The sequence below is a fragment of the Xylona heveae genome (assembly GCF_001619985.1).
Source record: "Xylona heveae TC161 unplaced genomic scaffold L228scaffold_8, whole genome shotgun sequence".
Classification (NCBI taxonomy): Eukaryota; Fungi; Ascomycota; class Xylonomycetes; order Xylonales; family Xylonaceae; genus Xylona; species Xylona heveae.
Window position 1 is genome coordinate 560,448 of NW_017264200.1, and position 23,334 is coordinate 583,781.

The following is a 23,334-nucleotide window of genomic DNA, read 5'->3' on the forward strand; positions in this document are numbered from 1 at the left end:
TCTTTCCGTAATCTCCATTGTACCGTCATATTTTAAAAATCCACAGAATTCAGTGTGATTAATTCTTAAAAGACGCTGTTCATAACATTGTGCTTTTCATGAATCATATCTTGCAGAAAAAGAAAGCTCTTGGACTTTGATTTCTTGCCACTATTCCAATCTAGTTCACACGTCAGATTCGTTCCCTGAAACGTCACTACTTCAATCTCCAAAATGGACAATCCAGATATCTCCATACCAGGCACTGGAGCATTTACTGCAGTGATTTGATATTGGATTGTCCAAGTTTTTAAAAATAAAGGCCGCGATCATTGGTCCGCAGTAGACCTAATGATCAGATTTAGCGGAAATGGTCGAGATCTAAGACAATCCGAAAGGGATGTGTTTGTTTCAGTGTTTGGCAACGACTCCAGAGCTTACCTCCTCCACTCGCGGGTGCAGGGGGCGAAAGAGGAAGAAACGACCGAGCCTACTCTTCTCGTATTACTGCAAGAAAATTCTATTACTCCCGTCTCTCTGTCACGGCTATTTATCGAACCGAAGGAAGCCTATAAAAACATGGGCATTGTTATGTTCCGCTTGGGTCCATCTGTCGCAGGGGCTGCATCGTGCACAAATACCTTCATTACACTGTTTTTCACTAGATGGAATTCAGTTTCTTATAGTTTTTCAGCCTATGGAAGCATCGTGACAGGCCAGCACCAGGTCGTCAGAAACATCGAGGCAGTGACTTATCAATCATTTTCAGATCGTGCAAGAGAAATCATTGTCGAAGAGTATCTCGCATTCTAACATTCAAGTGAGGCCAAGTATAATCTTCACCATTTGAGCCATTGTCAGCGATGTTTAAACTTGGGACAGGTTTATATCTGACCACCGCAGCCACAACAGAACTTGCTACCCTCATTAAACAGAAGAGGTGAGCAAGGTGCTCACTCTCCGGTGCTTTCGCTGCTCATTTTTCCCAATGGAAAGCAGCTGGAATCTATCTCATTGAATAATAAGAATCATATCTCGGGCAACGCGGATATTGAATTGATAATCATAAATTTAGTCACAGATGACAAAAATAGGCACTTTGAATACCGTAAAACAGATAACTTGGAGCATAGTGGATTATAAATCCAGTGCCTACAACTGCATTTCAACGATTTAGAACACAAAATATCAATTACTGCTATGCAGTATTAGATTTGCCCGCTGGAAAATGGCTCCGCCTCGTTCTGCACAGCATATTTGGATGATATCCTCATCCATAGTGAATAGTTAAAAATTGCTGCTGCACTCCATCTTACCAGCGTACATCAAGGCCAACGTTCTTAAAATCTTCGCTCGTCCTGACAAGAAGGAAATCACAAAGGGCTCTGAATTGCATTGATAAAGAGAACTACTGACCATGATTTAAACTTTAGCTCAACCCAACCATTAGAACATGCACTTCGGCGCAGGTGTTAGGTTTCTGTCCGTATCGACGCGCATTATGATAAACGCTAACTTTGAGGTATCAATAGCTGCTGAAGCATGCATGAGGCATTCAAGCTAATAATAATACTTAACCTCTGACCTCGACCGCGGATACACCCTCTGGATATTATTAATGTGATCGATGCCCGGACTGGAGAAGAAACGACCACCTAGTGGTGCAGCCAAGAAAGCATCGGGGACGAGAGCGTCATCGCAGACGCCCCCCTTTCTCGGCAGCCACGCCACGGATATTCAGAAGACCATGAATACTTTGGAGGAGGAAATGAACCAGCGACTGGCTTCAACTGCATTGGATATACCCCGGCACTTGATCCCTCCATGGATCACGGATTCACGGGGCCAGGGCTTGCACGTGGTTAATCCTGCCCTTTGCCATTCCATCCCGAACCATCCTTGATGAATCGGAGGTCTATAGTGGGGTCATCTGCCTATTCTTTGAGTAAGCCGTGGTCTCACTGAGCCGGACAGCAATGGGCTGCACGGAGGTGCCAGTGCTGCCGATCCCACTCCGGAGCCGCACGCCACTATCAGGCTGTCCAACCAAGCCCTCCGAGACCAGCAAAGCTGGTATATCCTTCACTGGCGGCCGAACGGGAGGCCATCTCCTATCTTGCCCAGACCTGACAATGAAGAGGTCAACCAAAGAAATAGGGAGAGGAGGAAGAAGAAAAATAAGCGCCGACGGCAGCGAGACAAGGACGCAAAGGCGCTTCACAAAAAGCCAGAAAGTAAGGATGGGGAAGGAGGAGGAAGCCTGGTTTCAGGCTGAGCAAAAAAATTGATAGTAGATAAGGCTTTTTAACGTAAATTAATATGCACGGAACAAGCGCCCGGTCCTCTTTTCTCCCACCATTGCCGAATGCAAAGCTATTGTGGTCAGTCAGAGGAACAATGGCTGAGAGAGTCAGATTTAATGTCGCCGATGGAGCCTGCAGAGGTATTCCAATCGACCAAGCTCGTCTCCCGCAGCAAATTCTAGTGGGGACAAATAGTCTGTCAAAGCACCAGAGTACACAGCTTGACTTTTCTGAAAGGTAGTTATGCAAAGTGACGGAAATCGATCAGAAACAATTAAGAAGAGCGCGCAACAATCCGACAGTTCATACTAAATGGGCAGCTACATCTGTCATAACCAATCGACAACCTGATTCACGTCATCAGAAACTGGGATTAATACCCCGGTTTTTAACCCACTTATGTTGGCAAAGAAAATATCGTCAATGCCCCATTTCTACTGAACATAGCGGAGAGGCATGTCAGATTTGGGAGCGTTTGCAAGTCCGGAATTTTCACTCTCATCAAACGAGAACTGAAATGCTCCATTTCCAGCTCTTCAACTGCGTTTTTTCTGGAGATCCTTCATAATGTCCTCATCAGCAGTACTCGATGTGGCATCTATCGATCCGAAGCCGATGCCGCCAGCCTCTGCTAGACCGAATTACCAAAAGCATATAGTCAGTTGGCATTCATTTCCGAAACAATAAGTTGAACAACTAAATAACCTTGAAGTCTTCTTACAGCTCATTACGCACTAACAATCTGTCATTCTCGAGAGCTACCGGCAGATACGAAAGATTAAACCCGTAATGTGGAAGAGAATATAGTTGCTCTGCTGCTGAAACAGCATACAGCATAATATCCCATCACACGTTTCCAAGACGCAAAGGGGGTTATTATTTGTATACGTCAGTCAATCTAAAAAGTCTGAGAGCAAAGAAGATGAGCGCAAGGGCAAGCGGCAAATAAAACCAAAGGGAGGCAGACCTCTCATAGAAGTCTAGCACTCCCTTCGAGGTGCCACTCAATTTTTACATCTCCATCATGCACCAAGTTACATAGGTCTCCCAAGTGGCCTTGCAGGATCTCCTTGCATCTACTTATGCAACAAGATCACTGGTTTCAATCTAGTCAAGGCTCTGGACTATGCTACCTTCAAGACATAGCGGATTTACGGATCTGAAAAAAGAAAAGATCTTTCTTCTCAAACTACAAGAACTGCTGGCCGGAAGAAATTCAGCGACGAGCACGCGTCTATCGATGATAACGCCGAGACTACAATAAAAGCTGATTTGCCGCGAATATACAGGATTGCGGTTGAAGAGTTGAGGTCCGCCAAACTTGCAAATATCAAGATGGCACGGAGCAGGCGAAACGCAAAGCCAAATGAAAGCACCATTGTCCTGAGCATTACTCTTATCGTCATAGAAATTGCTGCTAGAAATGGCATGAGGAATGGCAATTTTGCATACCGCATCCGTCGTTGTGCGCACCGAGTCTTCCGGACCGATACCGTAAGCTGCATTTGTCGAAGATTACAATCTTTGAGTCGTCTTTGAGCAAAATAAGAACTTGTTGGCAACATTGTCTCACGTCTACATCTCCCATAGACTGACCAAGTTCCAAACTTTTGAAAAGTCTGGGGTATCAGCATCCATCGCATGCACGAGGCCCATCAGATCAAGAAATGCACAAGAAGAAGCTTAAAGTAAAACAACTAGTGGCAAATGAGGAACTGGAAAGAAGGCATGATGAGCAGTATCGCGACCAACAGCAAATTCTCAAAGCAGAAGATCTCCTAGAGCCAGGAAAGCTCAAAGAAACACTGGTGGACATCTTCTGTCAGCAGCCACAGTTAATGATCTGGACGTAAATTTCTCTTTGTTGGTACGATCCATATCAAGCGGAGCCGTCTCAAGCACTGTCTCTCCGCCACCAGTCTAGCCCACCAGGTGGTCTATCTCTCTGAAAAGCTTGGGATTAGGCCAGTCAGATAGAAGGGAGCATCCGAAAGTCCAGGCCTGATTCGCTGCTTTCTTTCAGACGCGCTTGGGTTAAACACCTCGCCAGTCGCCTTCTGTTCGATCCTTCTTTTTCTGTTCAAATCCCAAAATACACTTTTCGGAGCATCTTCTGGGCCTTGCTTCTGGACGTTTTCTGCGGTGTTTTTCTTCCCTTGATCGTCTGCGCTGGTGCTTGGACGCCGTTTTCTAACTGTCGCCTTAACAGCATTTTGCACATGCAAACAATGGATCGACATTACACAAGGCCAGTTTCATCGGCTCTTTCGTCGCTTTTCCTGTGCAGGCTGTCTCCTGCGATGTGTTTGCGTGTTTGGCTGCCGTTGTTTCGTGGCTGTTTCCTTTTCTGCCTCCTTGGCTGTAAGAATTATAACAAACCAATTATCTCCAGCCTGACTGACTTGCATGTGGCGGAAATTAGAGCTCGACGGCACTCTTTTGCCTGCTCTGTTGCTCAGATCGGTCCTCCGTCGCCAAAAATGGCAAATAACCGGCCGATACATCAGCGCGCTCGACAGTAAAAAGTCAGCCAAATCGGGACATTGTACCAAAGGCCTCGATGCGTCTTGGGCTGAGAGCTGAGAAAAAGCGAAAGCCGAATGTCAGCGATCTAGCATCCTGGGATGACAACAAAAGGAGAATTTGACCAGCGGAGATTAGCATATTCAAAGCTGTCTGTACTTACAACCTTTGAATTCATGTACAGCAGCCGTGATCATGGATAAGCATGAAAATTCAGACGAATATACCTTATATTTCTTGTCCAGTCCTACATTATCTCGGGAAAAACATTATACCGGTTCCCATTATTTCGAGTGGCACGCCTGTCATTGAACCGGATGGGCTGCTCCAACTTGCCGTACGCTCAACTTATCGTCGCGGTCATTGAGCTGTAGATCCGTGATGCCCTGAAGTCAAGTATTTGCTACCCATTTACTACTGGCGTTGATCCAAGGGCATAAAGAAATGCTGACTTCCTTTATCGAAAAAGAGGAGGAAGATTCTTGTGGGAAATGAGTTGAAATGGGCGCTGTCGGTCTTTGAACAGAGAACAGAGTCAAGTCAATTACAAGACCAACGCCAGAAGCCCAAGACAACGACGGAATCGATCTCGGATAATTATGTCTGCCTATCCATTTCTCGCATGCATCCTCAATGAATAAACGCCTTTTCTATCTTAAAAAACTGTTTAGTTTACCTCAACACCTCTCCGACTCTCATGAATGCAACAAACGCAATGGCCCTCTCAGAAAACTTGAATAACTCTACAAATTTACTACGAAAGTATGATGTAGAGAATTACGCCAGAGGAATAACTCGGAGCTGCAGAAGCTCTATCGACTTGATGTTTACTACAGATATCATAAACACCAGCTTCTGCATCAGTTATAATTACTTGCGAACCCAGATCGAACCATATAACTTTCCGCCACCACCGTGGAACATGTTGATGTTGTTATGTTCACAAGCCCCCAGAAACTTACTCAAGAGTTTCGGGGACCTGATTTCCGCACCTCAAGTATTCCAAAGCATGACGTTCAAGACATATCTTGGTCAGTCTATCCTTCTATACTAATAACAAGCACATATCAAACCACCATACACATATCCAAAAAAAAAAAAAAGAAATGACCAGTCAAAGAACAACTCTAGGAGTCTAGGACCCTCTACCAAACAAACTCTGATTCACGAGAGGCCGCGGTTGGAAAAGAATCCTCCAAACAAGTTGTCGTGCTGATAGATTTTCTCTTGCCCATTCTTAAAAACTTCCACGAGCTTTATCTCTGGACCCAAATGTCTGAATTCCTATATCTTAACTTAAGAACTTGGTGCTGGCCCCTGGGCTCTAGCCTCTGGGTGTCACGAGCGGCAGGCCCGCAGACAAAGCTTCCGGATTCAAGTTACAAAATGCAGCTCCATGGCTGATTCAAATGTCGGTCCCAAATCTGATCGTCTCCTGGTTCTTTTATTTTTACTTTTTAATTTCAAAGGCTTAACATGTTTACATGTATCATAGTATTTGAATCAATTCATGCAAAGCAGGTTACAATTCAACAGAAGGACATGCAGTTCGTCCAGACTCCAGCGTGTGCAATACATTATTACTGGAAATGATTCCAAGATTTGATATTTTCTTGTTTCAAGAATTGAGATTAGCTAGATAGCTTTAGTAGTTTGACTTGTATAAGATGCTTGATTCTTGTAATCCTAGACTTATCTCTCAATAGTAGTAACCCTAAAGTAAAAATAATGTTTTCTCAAGGGCTAGGGTTAGGGTTATATGTATTTTACTAGATATCTCAATAAAAACAATAATATTATAAGGATCTATTTTAGTATTTACTAAGCCAATAAAATCATGTTACAATATATTATATGACTGCTTTACAAACTACAAGTCTCTAGATATGGATCAAACTCTACCTAAGATATAGATTAGACAGAGTCACAGAGTAGAATACAGTATATAACCCAACCCGACTTGACCCGGGTGGTTGGCCAAGCGGGAGGGATGTAGGGGGAGCCATATCCAACGGTCCTACCCTAACCCGACGGTGTCTCATCCCGGCAGCCTATATAGCAGGATTAATTATTATACTGGTCCCTGATTCATAAATTGCAAAAGTTTCGGTATCAAAAGATTCGGTGGAAATGTAAAAGGTCTTACGTGGGTTTGCCTCGAGGCTTGCTCGGCCAGGACTCAAGAAGCTATGGTAAAAATAGTAGAGAAAAAAATAAATAAATAAATAAATAAATAAAAATAAAAATAAAAATAAAGAATGGGCACAGACCGGGCAAATAAAGCATGACACTTAGGCTAGATAGGTGGAAAGATAGGATTATTCATGACTGCATTAGTATTAATTAAAAAAACCTTTCCAATCACAATGAAGTGTAGCATCATTTATGCTCATGCTCCTGCTCGTGCTCCCGAGGGCCCAGGACTACGGTCTACGGTCTACGGTCTACCTCCAGGCTCCGGTAAAAAAATAAAAATAAATATAAAAATTAAAATCAAAATTAAAATTAAAAATTAAAAAAAAAAAAAAAAAAGAATAAAAAAAATAAATCCAGGACCACGGGAGGAAGATTGTGTGGAGGGATATATCATGTAAAAAAAAAAGGAAAGGAAATACGCAGAACGGCGAGCGGCGAGTGGGGAGCGGCGAACCTGATGAGCAGGGTCTAAGCATCTGGAACCCTAGGTTTGAGGCTCTTGATATGGCCAAAGTCTGGTGAACAGCTCTCTCTCTTCATCATCTTTCGCCAGACCAATGAAAATGTCCTTGAGCTTGCGGTTATTCTTCTGTGCAACTTCGTAGTCGTTGGGGTCGACCATGCCGTCCACATCGATCCCAGCCTCCTCGCGAAATAAGGAAAGCATTTTTCCAACGCCATGCATATTCTCGTTCTCTTTGAAATGCAGCTCGATATCTTTCTCAGTGAAATCGATAGGACAAGAAATGTCTGGAAAAAGCTCTTCCCAATCCGTAAAGAATGAAATGAGGGAATCGCGAAGAAAAAATAAATCACGATTTTCCCAGATTCCATTCACTAACAGGACTGGTTTACGAATGGCGGAGATTGTGTTTTGCTCACTGAGGCTTACGTCCCTAAGAACACCCCAGCGGCGAGGCGCCCGCTTGAGCACTTGAGCAGTGTAGTATTTGCGTACAATCTCCTTCTCGAGCTCCTTGTCGATCTTCTCCTGCTCGTCTTCGCTGAGGCTGTCATAGTTTTCTGGGCGTCCCGGAACGACCCAGCCCTTCTGAATGGGCCGATGACACTGAAATATTTTAGGGATGCAATACTGGTAGAATAATGGCGCAACGCAGGCTGACTGCCAGTCTACGATGCGGGTGATTTGATGCGTATCTGGATCGACAAAGAGGTTTTCCAGATGGAGATCCGGATGCCACAGAACGTTGGACGATGCCGCCTCGTCAGTTGATCGGGGAACCAGATAAGGAGACACTTTCATGTATTTCTCTAAAAGATCCAGGCCGTCTTCAGGGAGTTCTTGTTCTCGAAGTGACCGGTAATAGTTCATCCGTGGGCGTGCCTGTGACTGAATCCATGCAATTTCATTGAGTCCCATTGCGCGTGTGTAATCGCCTGGGTCTCTCCCTGTTGTAGAAATTGTTAATAGTTACAACAGATGAGAAAACAACTGGAAAATACTGTGATTTAACTCACAAGGACCCCGATCAAGTTCCATTTCCCTTCTGTCACCTTTCCAAAACTCGTTCGCCGTGAGCGGCCCCATGGAGAACCGACTGAGGGCCTCAGGAGCAACAGAATTGATGCGGATATCTTCCGCTTTCCCAATGAGAGAGCGCAAGTCTTCCCTGAAATAGATACAACCTTGTTGGTCGAAAGTCATGGTACTCAATTTATTCTCTATGTCAACCACTTGAGTGATCAGCTGGAGCTTTAGTTCTCGCGGCCATTGATCCCAGACTGAGCGGAGCCGAACACCAGGCGCTTTTTCTTCGAGAATATAGGCTGCTTCGACCGGGTTATTTGCTGCATCATTCGACCATGCAAGGATTCGAGGGACAGGAATATTAAACAAGTCCCGGAGCTATGAGATTTTAACAAATATATCTGAAAATGTGTGTGTGTGAGAGAGAACTGTTGATCGTACCATCACACGTGTCGCGACTTCGGAGGCGACTGAGAAACGAGCAGGTCCGGCATTGGGATTTGGGAGCTTTGCAAAGACTTCGGCGCCGTTGTCCATTGTCAAGATGAACGCCTTGTTGTACAATCCCTCTGAGCATTTGGTGATCTTGGTGCCTGCTTGATAGCTTAATCAACCTTTCTCTTTCGCACAGGGCGTGACGAAAACTTACAGCATCGAGCCCCCTCACAGACGTTGACAGCTGCTCCGATAAGCTGTTGCAGGTTAAACTTTAGGTAACGCTTGGAAAGCTCAGCTTTTTCGTTGAATCTATTGTTTGGGCTGAAGTGAGCGGCGAGCCATGATTTCGAAAATAATTTCGTGCTGCTCTACTTACAGCCATCGGTGTCTCGTGTATTGGAATAAGACCTCTTCAAGAATCTTTTCTTCTAAGAAGGCGAATGCAACATCAGTCATTTGGATCCATCGAATAGGAGTTTACTTATGATAGAGCCTTATCCACCTGAACCATCCGGTCTCTCTATGAAGAGTTCTGGTTGTTCACGTTCTGACTGGTGCCGACCTGGACGGAGCAAGCAGAAATATGAACAGAATCTCATATTGTGCTGCTGAGGACGAAGAGAAACAGTAATATGGCTGTCAATCCGTGAGCTTTCACAGATCTGTGAGAATAAACACTTGTTCCTTGCTACACTGAAGCTGTTGTTATGGATTGGTTCAAGATCAGATTTGTTAGAATCCGTGCTTTTAAGAACAGCTGCTTGTAAAGGAAATAATATTCCTTCGGTAAGCCATAGGGCTAGGTCTTTTCTACTGTGTTGCCGAACAATCTGTGAATTATGCATATTCTGTACGACAATGAATTTATATTCACCCACTACGAAGGATGCTATACTTGAAAGACTATGTACTACACTTACTTATGACCCAATCAATATTCAACATGAATTTATTTGTCCAATGTTTATGTTTTTCGAAATCTAGAATCAAGTCCAATGACATTTGATGGCATCTCGTAAATAGTAAACAAAGATGGTGTTGCCCGAGGAAGTTTGTGCCGCTCTCAAGCAAAGCCTTAAGCTAATGGAGAAACTGAACGAATACCCATTACATTCTCTTCTTCATAGGATTTCTTCTTCGTCGGCTTCCTTTTTTTTTTTTTTTTTTTTTTTTTTTTTTTTTTTTTTTTTTTTAATATTTATTTTTTCCCACTCCCGTCCAAGAAAGGGTGTTAGTAAGACGAAGCACCCATTGAATGGGCATCTTTACCAGTAGTCAATAACACTTTATATTCACCAAACAAGGCACAATAAAATTGATATTCACCCCGAAATAATATCTCAGGCTCCTGGTGCCTTCTATAAATTCTACTTTAAGTCCATAATCATGCTGCAGGTGATTCCTCCATGCTTAACAGATTTTGAGGATTCACATTGAGTTCATTGCGGAAATAAACTTGAAAACATCGTTTTCCCGACCCCAAATAACCAATATGCCTTGGAAAGCGGCCATTGCTGAGCTGTCTGAAGCTGTTAGAAGCCACGTGGAAAGCATCACGAATAATTTGACAGAAAGTTTTGCGACCAAGAACAATGTCGTACATACGAAGGACCTTCGCATTGATGTCCATGGAGACCCGAAACATCCGACCAAGGCTGTGGCTAGGATCCAAGAAAATGCGCAGGCCAAGGACCATGCGGTCAAGGACTTTATAAGAACAGGGAATAAAGGAGATGGCCATAAGGGAACGCACAAAATCATCGCCGAAATCCCTTTTGATCGTGAAAATTTTGATGTCGACGATTTTATTTCTAAAATTGAAAACGCCCGCAAGTAGCCCGACTCCGTGCTCAGATGGTACGTCTATCTGCTTTTGCATAATGTCAATGTTTAAGATGTCGACTGATACAAGCAGCTGGCATGGTGGCTGAAGTTAAATCATGTTGCTTCATTTGAATAAGCACTTCAATCGTGTAAAGTCCGAAGGGTTTCCGGAAGAGTGCACTGCAAGGAAGACGTGGAAGAGGTTGCAACAAGGTGGCGAAACGGTGATCAATGACGAGGACCCAGGGCCATTGAGTTACTTTACCGTATCTTGTCTCTCTCTTTTTTATATTATTATCCCACTCCCTTTATATTGAGATAGAGATGAAATGTACGTAGCTCTTATGCCCCCCTCAATCATCATAGCTAGTAGAAGGCGTTTGATAGACTTGCAAGAGCCGTGTCTCGTAACTGTATAGTGATACCAAGTGCATGAAGTAAAGTAGCAAGCTGGAATAAAGGCAGAGTATGAGTGATAGCTGGGTTCTATGTAGGGTGTCCGTCGGGGCCGGTGGACGCCGGTGGTCTTTGGTCTTTCGTGCAGCGTACCCACACCACGTTGGGTCGGTCTTTTGAACATGCCTCTGCCAGTCTGTGATAGCCACCAACATTATCCTTCTAGGAAGTATATCAACAATCAGTCAGCAAAATTATGCTAAAGAATATAGGTGATTTTGCCCAAAACATGCACATTTATACCAGATTTATGCATAGATGGGTTTAGTTAAAAAAAAGCCCACGCCCGGTCTGGATGTTGGTCTTTACCTTAAAGACCAACGCAGACCAAAGACCATCTTGGTGTGGAAATTTCGGGCAAAGACCGACCCAGACCAGACCAACGGACACCCTAGATCATATACATAAACCTCGTGCTGACCTCAATCATGCCCAGTGGGAAGTCATTTGATAGATTGATCTAGCCTTTCCAAATAGATAAAATCAATGACAATACTGATCATAATAATGATAAATTGATAATGATGATGTAGCTTGTACTCTATAGTACAGAATGCCATGGTGATGAATTAGGTAGATAACAACACATCTAGACATGAACAAATTAATATAATAATCCATTCTTGTAAGTTGAAATTGATATTTACTTCACCTTTTCACACCAATACATGCTGATGGTGTCAATATAACACAGACAGGATAGAGACTAGATATCAAGATAAATAAAAGTAATACATAATGTAAGTAGATTAAAAAATATGGATATGATAGAGATATGAATGAATGATATACATTGATGCCAGTGTGCTAATCATGGCATGGACCGATATCATGAGGAAAAACAAATAAATAGATGTAAAAAAAAGAAAATAATATAATGTAAAATAAGGGAATAAAAAAAAGTAATGCACAACGCCGCTCTTGCTTAAGATTTAACCACTGGGCTCAGTAGGATCTTTGGAGAAGCTAAGCCGGGCCACTCTCTCGGCAACATGACTTGACGCTTTTGATCCAGGACTTTTCGATCCAGGTCCATTATTATCCAGCCCCGCTGCGTCCCCTGCACCACCAGTAGCACCACCAGTTGCACCACCAGCAGCAGCCTTTACCGGAGCATCCTGCTCCAAACACTCTTCTACCGGTTTCCGCAATCCTACTTCTACCGCAGACGCAGCACCAGCTCCAGCTCCCATTCCCAGTTTCGGACTATGCAGGAGTGGTGAGGACGACGATTCATGGTCATTATCTTCTGGGGCGAGGGTATGACGACTTTGCACCGGCGAGGCAGTCAAATGGTCTGCAATCTCCGGCTTCGCGGACGCGGGGACAATTGCGAGTGGATCATCGTTATCAGCTTCGGGGAAAGACTCGAGAGGCTCCGAGTGATTGGTATAATGGCTTTGGCTGGAACGATGCAAGAGGACGCGTCGAGGCGGGGGCGAGAAGTAATTATGATGGTCAATGGAGCTGGACTCGGGCGAGCTAGCAAAGTAATGATCATGCATGGAGCTCATTTCCGAATCGGGGCTTCCATCGAACGCGGCATCTGTCCATATGCCAGACTCGTCTCGGATGAGAGTATGATAGGGCGATTGTTGTTGTTGTTGTGAGGATCGATTTGTGCCAGTGCCAGGAATACTGCCGCTTCCACTGCCGCTGACACTGTTGTGAGTACTTGCAAAACTACCGGTCATTGATGACCTCAAGTCTGTGATTTGATCCCGAGCTTCGCGCATTTCACTCGCAGAGCGGGCATGGTTGGATTGGGGCTGGGACTGCGGTTGATTCGATTGCAAGAGGTTGCTGTTACTCTTCACTTCCTCGCCGTGTTTGCCTACTCCTTCCACCATGGGTTTCGCGCGTTCCCGGCTGGGCTCATCTTCGTCGCGTGTCTGCGCGGCATACGTATCGGCAAAGTGAGTATCCACGAGATGCTTGACGACGGGCCAGCCATATGCGTTGGAGAACATGCGGCGGACAATCATGTTATTGTGCGCGTCTGGCTCTAAGCGGACAAGCACCTTGCGCCACGACAGGTCTTTGTGATATGCTCGTGCAATCTTCTCCTCAACTTTCATGCTCCCAATTTCGATCGAGCCAGACGTAGAACTGCTCTGGTTACTGTCGCGGCGTTCGGGCGAGAGTGACAACTCAGCATTATTGGTCTTGTCGCGGGAAAACGAGCGGCCAATGCCCGTTCGTCGCTTTATTGGAGGCGGAGGGATGTCGTCTGGGTGGTAGACGCGGTCATGGAAAATTGTGCGCGGACGTTCCGTGGGATCGATCAGATATTCGAGTTCGGGAATTGGTGGGTTCAAGATATCTCCAGCAGACTCAAACACTGTCGTTTTTGGCGGAGCAATGAAACTGCCGGCGTCGTCCGCGACTGAATCGCCCCTCGTTACTCTTGGTCTAACCTCCGTTGATGCATCAAAGGATTCATCCCGCGAATGTATTGCTGGACGATCGGGAGACGATTCCCCGTTGTCGGACGGCATTGTTTGGCTACGCTTGATAATCTTCAAGGACTTGGAGCCTTTTTGCGACTTTGGGTTGAAAAAGGAGAGTAGCCCGCTCAGGGGGTTCGATGGCTGCTGCTGGGTACTCGTTGGTTGCGGTGACTTGCCCGCACGAGATGCCTCGTCTTGATATGGTCCCGAGATTCCGCCAGCTTGTGCAGTAGGTAGTCGGCTTATTCCAGTTTGAAATGTACGGTCTTCTTCCGTTGCATTTTCTGGGGGCAGTGGAACCGTCGTTCCTTCTCCGCGGACAGGAGTACTACTGCCGACGCTTTCCATGTCGGGGGCCTGTTCGCCGGACCCGAATTTGCCAGAGCGTGAAACCTGTGCTGTAGAATTCGCCCCTGTGATCTCCGCCCAGCCCCAGCCAAGGGCAGTACCTACGAGGCCTGTTTCCCTTCGAGCTTTCTCCACACGGCCCAAGCCTCTCCAGTCGAGGAAGAGGAGGCAACTCGTTCGAAGTGGAACGATGCCATCATTGACGACGTTAGAGTAGACTGTCCGGTTGCGGAAGAGCTTGAGAGCTTGATGCGCAGGGCCAGTGGGAAGAATACGCAATAGCGGCTTCGCCCCTGGATCTTGCTGTTCATGACGTTTCTGATTTGCACCGCCCAGTCCTCCCACAAGGGCATCCCACCCAGATCGTGCCAGGTTTGGAGCTCGCCAGGTCAAACCTAGATCTTGCCCCGTGCGTCCGACTAAACCGAAATCCAAAGCAAATTTCACGTAAAGGGGATTTTCGTTGCTTAACCCGAGAAAAGGTGCTGCCAGTGCAACAAAGTTGATTGGCTGGATCAGTTCGAAAAAGTGAGGCGAGTGCTTTTGGATATAAGCAATAGCATATGTTTGAACGAGGCCACCTAGAGAATGGGCAATGAAGCTTATGCTAGTGATTTTGTACGCCAGCTCTTCGCCCTTTTTTCTTGGTCCCTTGTAAATGCTACTCCCTGCATGGACGGGCGCGCCGGAGTGCATATCGTGGGGGGCTTGTCCGGTCAGTGAATTTGACAAGGTTCTCCTGACAGATTTTTTGATTGGAAGAAACGGTTGATCCGGATAAGTCATTGCCAGTACATATTTGGCAAGACGTTTACCAAGGTGCTGAATGCCCCTTTCTGTTCTCCCAGCGTTGCCCGGGAAGCCTCTTACAATGACCTCTTCCTCATCGTCATCGTCATCCTCCTCATCGATATCTGTATCACGACTTGATGGCCGAGGGCCAGGCTTCAAGTAAGTGTCATGACTGTACGCTGCGTCTTCGGTATCATTGAAATCAGTTGCAGGTTGCTTTTGCCGTTGCGCCGCACGACGCTCGGCACGTCTTCTCAATACAGCCTCTCGCCGTTCCCTGGCCGCAGCGTCAATGCTTTCTTTGAGATAGAGCATATCGGCGCCAAGATTACTGTGAAGCCCATGTGTCAAGACCACTAAGTGCACCTTCTTTTGCTTCCTCGGCTTTTTTGGTCCCTGGCGGCTACCCGGCCTACTCCCTTCCGATGGATGCTCCGCAGCATGTTCTGATTTGTGCGACGTCCGTGAGGTCCTTGAAGATCGTGAGGCGCGTGTATCGGACCGAAGTAAGCCCGGCTTGCCCTCTCTGAGGCCGCCATCTTGGGGCCAAACCGGTAGGGCCGGCTTGTTCCAGAGGCTCGCAGTATCGTCTACAACAAGCTCCACAGCTTTTGAAAAAACTCCTGCCGGTTGTGCATTATGATGATGGTGATGACTCTCTGCATGCCTGCGGCTCTGTTGATGGTCATGTAGCTGTCCGGCTTTCGATTCTTCACCTGCTCCCAGTAGTGTAGATCCTAGGTCGAGAGAATTCTGGTCCCTTCCCACGAGCAATTCATAGCTCACAGTGGCAGAGGTGGAAAAGACAACCTGAGAAGTGACTTCGATGATCCATGTGATACTTTCTTCGCCGTCTATACTTTCTCTGATTCTCTTTGGCACAGGCAACACTGCATTCCATGTCCCGCCTGCCTTGAGATTCGACTCAAATTGTGGGATACCGTTCTCCTCCGGCGATTCGAGCTTCACATTCGGATCGAAAATCGCGGGATACACTGCTGTATAGAGAGTATATGGGCCATGCAAATATGCCGCGCGGAGTGGGATGGCAGAGCAATTTCGTATTTTGACATGAAGCTCGGAAGGAGGCGGAAGAATTCGATCAGCAGACGGCGTGTAGGTTAGGGTATAGCTAGGTGAAATAAGCATGGACCATTTCCAAAACAAGTCATGGAAATACATACCGTATGACCTCACCAACCTTGACACTGCCTTTTTGATGCAAAAGCAGCATCTTCTTTGCGCGCCTCTGGGCACAGCGCGCGTCGAGTCGAGTCGGTGCTAGAGCCCAGAATGTATTGCCGCTGGTGAAGCGGGAGGGTGTATGAGATCCAGAGCTGATAGACGGATCGGGATTTGCTCCCTGTCTGTGAGCGGAAGCTGATATTCCTCCTCTGGCTTGGGTTTCGATTGTTCCTCCAGTCTCTATTGACGTGTGTTGTCGAATTTGTTTGTCCGGGGTCTCAGCAAGGCTGTAACAGCGCGCGTTGAGCAACATTCATGGGCCAGAGGTGTTGCTTGAGGTCTGTTGAAGTGATGTTTTCTTCTGTCTTGTAATGATTCTCTTCTTCTCCATCCAGCTTTCGTCCGCTATGTTTATCCCACTATATCTCCTTCCAGTCCAGCCCTCTATCCGTCCCGCTGTATCCGCTGGACCCCGTCTAACCCCAAGTCCTTTCGCTCGCTCGATCCGTGTCTTTTCCACAACGCCCTACGCCTTTTATGTAATCCCGCGCGCGCCGAATGGAAGCGTAGATTGTTGTATATCGAATAATCTTCCGGGAAGCAATCACACTTTTAAAATTGCCCTGTCGTGTGCCCTCTGACAGCCGTCATTCGACCCAAGCAGGGTTGGCAGCAGTATCAAGAATGCGCCAAAAACAACAAGTCGCAATGGCTATGCGCTATAACCGACGTCATGTCACTTGGGCGGCAACGTGGTATGCCAGTTCCGCAGGTTGCAGTCAATAGAAGGTCGGCTGCGGAACGGAACAAGAAAAAAAAAATGGGTCGATTTCTAGCACGAGTTTCCAGTCTTAACAGTCGACTTTAGTTGATCAAAGTCTGTTGAGGTTCTGCCTGAGGCCGTGCGATGTTGTGGTGTAGTAGATTAGAGAGGACGACAGGTCGACCGGACCAGTGACAATGGTATTAATCAGGGATGGCGATAAAGTGGTGCTTGGGGTGGATGACGGCGTTGACGGCATTGCGGCAACGAATTGACCTAGCGGGTGAAAGTATAACTAAAACTCTGGGTCAACTCTAGTCATCTCCGCCCTTCCCTGCCTTTCAGTCTCCCCCTGTCACTCCCTCGGTTCCGTGAAAGAAACCACTCTGCACGAGGGTCACGCGTCACGCGACATCATATTGACTATCATATTGACTGAAAACTAATGAGATGAAGGTGTACAGTTATTATTATATTTTCACATTTTTCATTTCTTTCAATAGTCAGAAATATTGATGACTCTCCGCCACAACTAACACTCGTAAGAATAATGAGTCCAGCTCAATGGTGATAGCGGACGACCATGGTTTCCAATGCTACATAAACAATGTGAATGAATTGTGTATGATTGACAAACAAAAATCTCAGTTACTATAGGAGTAATTAATCTGTAAAGTAAAAGCCGTTCTAGATGATTGTCTCTAAATGCACCTATCCCACAAATAAACCACCCAAAGACACAAGGTTACCGCCAGGGCCATCCATCTCAAAATTCCAACAACTCCACTTCGTCATCGCTTTGTCTACATGTCAGACATCCACACTATGAAAAGCCAAAGTAAAACACAAATGCAACAAAGAACCGAAAATGGTAAAGGCCAAAGAACGACGAGAAAAAGAAAAGATGAAGACGAGATCAAGCATAAACAACATCAACAACCCCGCCATCGACATTTCTCACTTCAGTCCATCCATACTCTGGGACTCGGACAATTTTTCCATCCACGCAGATTCGTCTCCAGCGAGCATCAGTCTCGAAACCATTTGCAAAGTCAATCCGCAGGCCTTCCACCTCTTCATACGACACGGTCGGCTCCTGAACGTGCAAACCACCTTGATACGCAAGGGTCATGAGTCCCATAATGTCATCGCCGGACATATGGCCAAAATGAATGACCCGCAGACGCCCGTCAAGCGGCCGGGACTCGGGCGAGATGGTGAATCCTTTCTCGAGGTTCGAGACAAGTGTAGCGAGGATGTAGCTGTGGGAATCGCGGGCAACTAGTTCGTAATTATAGGAGTAGGGGTTGCCTTGGGCACGCTTGATCAGCGACACCCTCGCCTTATAGGCATGCGGCGGGGACCCATCTGAAGGGTAAAGGGCCTCTTTGCCAGCCATTTGGAATCGCTTCGCGCCAAATTTACGATACTCGACAGTATCGCTATCCGCGACGAGCGCGGCATGGAAGCCCCAACTGCAGACGACAGCGCCGTAGATGGCGCCTGATCCCTGCTCATCTGTAATATGAAGATTCTCTGTACTGCGGCCTTCGTCCACGAGTAGAACGGAGCCAGGAGAAAAGCGCGCGAGAAAGAGCGGGAGCGCACGTGGTGCCCCTTTGAGCAGGTTGGATAGTCCCAGTGTAGAGTCGTTTACAATGTTCATCGAATGCGCGAGGGCATTGCCAGTGCCTAGCGCAAGTAAACCGATCAGGGGCTGGACGTAGTGATCGCTCCGTTTGCTGGAAAGCAGTCCGTTGACTGCATCCACGACGCCGCCATCACCAGAGAGCAGTATGATGGTTTGTTGTACGCCATCCTGTGCGCGTGGAAGGAATATAGAGCGCGTCAGGTCGGTCACCGTATGCGCTGATTCTGTCTCGTGGACAATGTATTGGTCTGGTGTAATTCCGAGGTTGGAAAGTGTTGGTTGGACGATATCCTCGAAAAAGCCATGCGCGAGTCGTGTTCCCGAAAGTATTGACACAATTATGTGTAGGTTTGGCGATTTATCGGCATTGGATGGAATGGTGAGGTAGCTGGGGCGCTGCCTGAGCGGCGAGAAGTCCTCAAGAAATTCGCTGGGAAGGTTGCGCGCAATGAACGAACGAAAGGTCAACCTGGGCGGTGTTTCGATCTTGGGGTCCGTTGATTTATTTGATCCGGCGTCCGAGTCTCCAATTTCGGTATCTTGGACAGTTGTATCCTCCGCCGGCTGATTCACACGTTGTAGTGCCAGAATCTTATAAGACGAAACCAGGTCATTCTCGGTCTCAGAATCATGTCTCACTAGCGATGCGTGGCCGTTGACGGGTATGTCGGGCGAGTTCAAATCCAAAACGGCGATAATGTCAGACCGGTCGATGCCGCCATTATCGTCTCCTTCTTCTTCTCCGCTGTCCGTATTTATGAAATTCCAGGACAGTCGAGAGGTGGATGCATCGTCCGCAGAGAGCGCGGCATAGTGAAACACGACCGAGCGATTATTGAGAGCACCGTTGGTGGTTGTCTCCCGCGACTGATTCTCCAATTCACTCAAGGAAGGCATTCAGGCAGACAAAGCAGAGAAGGTTAGAGTATCGAAGAAGGCGCGAGGCTGCAGCAAGGACAGCAATGCTGTGCGATGAGGTATTGGCGGGGTCATGGTTTTTATTTTCTGGGGCGCGAAGGGGCCGTTTTTAAAACCATTCGCACAGTAAAGGGATGGGTCAATCATTTTGGTGGGGAGTCATCATTCGTAAGGGGTCCGGGACCCTATGATTTCCCCTCTCCGTGTGGGGAGCATTAAGGACTATTTCTGAATCAGCTTATCAATATCGAGGATGACGCGAGAGAAGACCAATATGAGAGGGCGAGAAATGGCATCTTATCTGACAGAGTAATACGGTATCTCAGATCTCATTATATATTCACGTGTGGCTCACTGTTCTTTGATGCTTATTGTGTAGTTGAAGAGTCTCATGTCACGAAAACGTTCAAAGAAGCAGTGTCTGTGATTTCAAAGGTATATATTTAATACAGAAGATTGATTTTATCAAGAGAGAGTTCTATACGAGTGATTAGATATAGCCTACCCTGTGAGCTGCCTCTATTGGCGTGAATGCCGGATGTTGCTCGTGTTTCCCCCTCAAAAGCGAATTAGACGCTGTGCCCTTCTTCCCCTGCCTTGCTTACCTTTCGTTGTACCAACTTCATCTCCACCTCCACTTTCTTCACTGATCTCGCAACGACATAACACAAACAAGAACAAAAGACATTCTCAAGCTTCTTCTTTCATGGACATTGATCGACGACAAGATACCAAATATAGATTGCGATCTAGATTCACTAATTCGTTCCTTTCATCTACCCTGATTACGTACCTTTCCCGAAGCTCTTCATAACCTCCGTCGCTCGGACCAACGACACTACCTTAATTCGCGCGTTCTCTCCGACAAAACCAATTTCAATTGACGACGATACATACTGAAGACTTATTCAAGATGGGTCACGGCTTTGCCATCTTCATCGTCATCATCGTATGCGTTCCACTTCTCGCCGCAGTGGTTTGGTACATGTACCGCTACATGCAGGCGCAGCGGTTGGGCCTTCCTCCTCCGCACATCAATCCCTTCTCTCACTCGGACGGGATCTCGGGCGACACTGGAATCGCGGGCTGGTTTAATGATAAATTCCGATCCATCAAGAATCGTCGTACGGCAGGTGGTGCTTACGAAGGCGCTGTGCCAAGAGGAGCTCGAGGTGGGAGAAGAGGGCCACTGGACCCGGACGAAGCATGGGATGCTCGTGTCGGCACCGAGGCTGATGTTTATGGTCCTGGTGGATACTACGAAGAGCAAGAACTAGGCCTACGTGATGACCACGAGCCGTACGGAGGCAGTGGCTATGGTTACCACGGATCCGGATCGAATCCAGACGGAGCTCGTGGCCGTAGCCGTAGCCGGGATGTGTCGGACTTTGTCGGTGGAGGTCAGAGCGAACTGGACCGTCGATATGATGAAGAGACGACTGGAAGGGGGCGACAGCCGCGGGACCCCTTTGACGACTCGAACGCAGCTGAGGCCGGCCACGCCGGAATGAATTTGCGAAGTGTGAGTCCTAGACCAGTGGAGGTAGAGCCACCTATTCTTAACCCCAAAACCGCCTCGGGAAGAGGAAATGAGGATGGTGCTAATGAGAGACGGAGCATCTTCAGTGAGCATATGAGTTGAGTTGAAGAAGAGGAGCATCGGCACAAAGATTCGGGAGTCACCTTTTATCCAACTTTCTTTTCGTTTTTCTCTTCGACACGTGTATTGATATCGATGCCACTTCTATGATTTTCCTTTTTTGTCATTTTCATTTTACTGGAGTTTGCGTTGTGTATTAAACAGTTTTGTGTGGCCTGCACCAAATGCTGGACACCTAAACGCGAAATGGGAATACGATTTACGTCTTCAAAAGGCCAGCCTTTATACCAGAATTATAAGATTTATCCTTCTCCAAGATTCGCGTATGGGTTTTTCGATGATGTACCAGGCCGACTGATTTTCCTGTTGGATTTTCTTCTTCCCTTTTGCCTCTTCTTCGACCTCTTTCCCTTTTTGGCCGATGTATCTACCTCGGTCGGTGCTACTTCGCCAGTCATCTCCATATCTAACTCTTCGCCCTCCGAGAGTTCAAAAATAAAAGTAAGGGCTTTGCTCCAGGAATCGCTACTCTGCTCCTCTTGCGCTTCATTCGCTAGACGCAATTGATATGAAAAAAGTTCATGTATACCAGGCAGCCCAGCAAGTAACGAGTTGAGAGCGGAGAGCATATCCAGTGTACTGGAACTTGGGTATTCCCTCGCTATGATAAGCTTTGTGGACACCTCCAGAACCTGCTGGAGCATCCTGACAGAATACAATGCAGCATGAAGTTGTGCGAAGAGATGAACCACAGACCAGCTTAAAGTGGTAGACCTTAGGCGTCCTGTCACAACTTGCTCGAGGTCGAATGATGACGGAACTGCCTTCCCTTCTTGTGCATGCCATCGACAAACTTCATAGGCCCCGTACAGCTTCCAAGTATCTGCCGTTGACAACTGGGGCTGTTCTGAGGAAATTCTATTCATCAAGAACAGAAACGATTCGCACGCCTGCGAGAGTTCTTCCAGCGACAGTAAAGCAGTCTGAAGTGGACATACTTCAACTCCTCTCCTTGACCATTCCTTAACCGAAGTATGTGCGTGCACATCATCTGGCACAAAGATATTTGCAATCGAGTAGGCCATTTGGCGTACAAACAGGCCAACCTTCCAAGCGGATGCTCTGGAGGGATCATCTATGAGAAATGGCAGGAACACTTCAACCTCATCTGTACCACGAGCATCTTCAGGAAAAGCAAACAAGTGAATGAACTCCGATATTCGCGGATCACTTCGTCTCAAGATCGTCTCAAGGGCCTCTCTTGAAAGCATCTCCTTCTCACTGCGAAGCAAAGCAAGCGAACGTGGTGAGAAGAGGTATTGTTGACAGAACTCACGGTATGCTGGGTCAGCATCTGTTCCAACACTGCCCGACCTGACCTTTTGTAGACAGCGCGTAAATCCTTCACTGCCGTCTTGAGTCATGCAGTATGCCAATCCCAGAAGGCTTTCAAGTCCGAGCCCCGTTGCAATCTCCATGGGCTTATACTCAAACCCAACTAGAGCGTGCTCATCTTCGCCCAAGCTGCTGCCATCTAAATCCGAGAAGCCAATGTCTCTGAAAAGAACCACAGATCCATTCGGACCGAGATCATGCACTAGGAGATCAGAGTCGCCAGTCAAAATCACACCCCCGTGGTCCTTTGCATATTGTGCACAGAATATGTCGGCTTCACCTGGAACTACTTCCGTAATAGGGGCATAAGAGCTATTGGAAAGTGCTTCAATTATTCCGGGCACAAGGAAGGTCGATGCTGGGAGGGAGGTGAGGCGTGATGGTGCTGCATGGAAATCGAACAGTCCGTGGTCCTTTACTGAGGATACTGCATTTGCAGGAGGGATAACTTCCTTTTGAGACTTAAGAGCAGCCATTCCGAAGCCGTTCATGGTCAATGTCCGGTGCCTATTAAGCTGGTTGAGATGCGACTGCAGGCGTTGCGTTCGGGTAGGTTGTTTGGCTGGTGGAAGATAGCCGTCAAAGTAGATTTTGGCCCTTTTACGACATAATTAGTTGCTAGGGTATTGGAGTTTTAGCAAAAGGGAAAATGTAGGGGGAAAAATTGATTATATGAACTAAGGAGCAAGCAGCGAGCTCAGCTAAAACTTTCCATTAGACGCAGATGAGAAATCGCCATCTTCAGACTCGAAACAAGATCGTTTTAATCATCCAAGGAAAACACAATTTTAAACAAGAACGCACATGTCCATCCCCAACGCCGTCTCAAATGTGCAAAGACAGGGCAGAACTAGGAATAGGTTGCGCCTAACTGCCGTATGACGTCTTGAACACCACACAAGTAAAAAACTCGAGAACATTTCAATGATAATTTTCGTAACTTCAGATATACATAGTGGCAGCATAAGACATCGCCAACGACAAGAACAATAACAAGAACAGCAAGACAAGGTTAAGCTCAGGA

General features: G+C 46.7%; 7 protein-coding genes across 7 annotated transcripts; 2 read left to right on the top strand and 5 right to left on the bottom strand.

Annotated features, from left to right (window-relative positions):
• Positions 1-3,246: 3,246 nt before the first annotated feature.
• Positions 3,247-4,113, bottom strand: L228DRAFT_167519 (hypothetical protein). Its single transcript, XM_018329445.1, has one exon. The coding sequence runs from the start codon at positions 3,923-3,925 to the stop codon at positions 3,467-3,469; it is 459 nt and encodes a 152-aa protein (XP_018186723.1). The 5' UTR covers positions 3,926-4,113; the 3' UTR covers positions 3,247-3,466.
• A 3,372-nt stretch (positions 4,114-7,485) lies between these two features.
• Positions 7,486-9,384, bottom strand: L228DRAFT_262219 (phosphotransferase enzyme family protein; the record flags this gene model as incomplete). Its single annotated transcript, XM_018334395.1, has 5 exons — positions 7,486-8,411; positions 8,481-8,868; positions 8,932-9,083; positions 9,140-9,237; positions 9,305-9,384. The coding sequence occupies 5 exons, from the start codon at positions 9,382-9,384 to the stop codon at positions 7,486-7,488; spliced, it is 1,644 nt and encodes a 547-aa protein (XP_018186724.1).
• A 1,036-nt stretch (positions 9,385-10,420) lies between these two features.
• L228DRAFT_240047 (hypothetical protein) lies at positions 10,421-10,765 on the top strand (the record flags this gene model as incomplete). Its single annotated transcript, XM_018331203.1, has 1 exon — positions 10,421-10,765. The coding sequence occupies one exon, from the start codon at positions 10,421-10,423 to the stop codon at positions 10,763-10,765; it is 345 nt and encodes a 114-aa protein (XP_018186725.1).
• Positions 10,766-12,140: 1,375 nt separating this feature from the next.
• On the bottom strand, positions 12,141-16,296 carry L228DRAFT_269567 (DUF676-domain-containing protein; the record flags this gene model as incomplete). Its single annotated transcript, XM_018335289.1, has 2 exons — positions 12,141-15,930; positions 15,983-16,296. The coding sequence occupies 2 exons, from the start codon at positions 16,294-16,296 to the stop codon at positions 12,141-12,143; spliced, it is 4,104 nt and encodes a 1,367-aa protein (XP_018186726.1).
• A 974-nt stretch (positions 16,297-17,270) lies between these two features.
• On the bottom strand, positions 17,271-19,727 carry L228DRAFT_248944 (hypothetical protein). The gene has a single exon (XM_018332977.1). The coding sequence runs from the start codon at positions 19,292-19,294 to the stop codon at positions 17,663-17,665; it is 1,632 nt and encodes a 543-aa protein (XP_018186727.1). The 5' UTR covers positions 19,295-19,727; the 3' UTR covers positions 17,271-17,662.
• A 501-nt stretch (positions 19,728-20,228) lies between these two features.
• Positions 20,229-20,957, top strand: L228DRAFT_269569 (hypothetical protein; the record flags this gene model as incomplete). The annotated part of the gene is made up of 1 exon (XM_018335290.1): positions 20,229-20,957. The coding sequence occupies one exon, from the start codon at positions 20,229-20,231 to the stop codon at positions 20,955-20,957; it is 729 nt and encodes a 242-aa protein (XP_018186728.1).
• Positions 20,958-20,977: 20 nt separating this feature from the next.
• Positions 20,978-22,907, bottom strand: L228DRAFT_248947 (hypothetical protein). The gene has a single exon (XM_018332978.1). The coding sequence runs from the start codon at positions 22,799-22,801 to the stop codon at positions 21,218-21,220; it is 1,584 nt and encodes a 527-aa protein (XP_018186729.1). The 5' UTR covers positions 22,802-22,907; the 3' UTR covers positions 20,978-21,217.
• Positions 22,908-23,334: the final 427 nt, after the last annotated feature.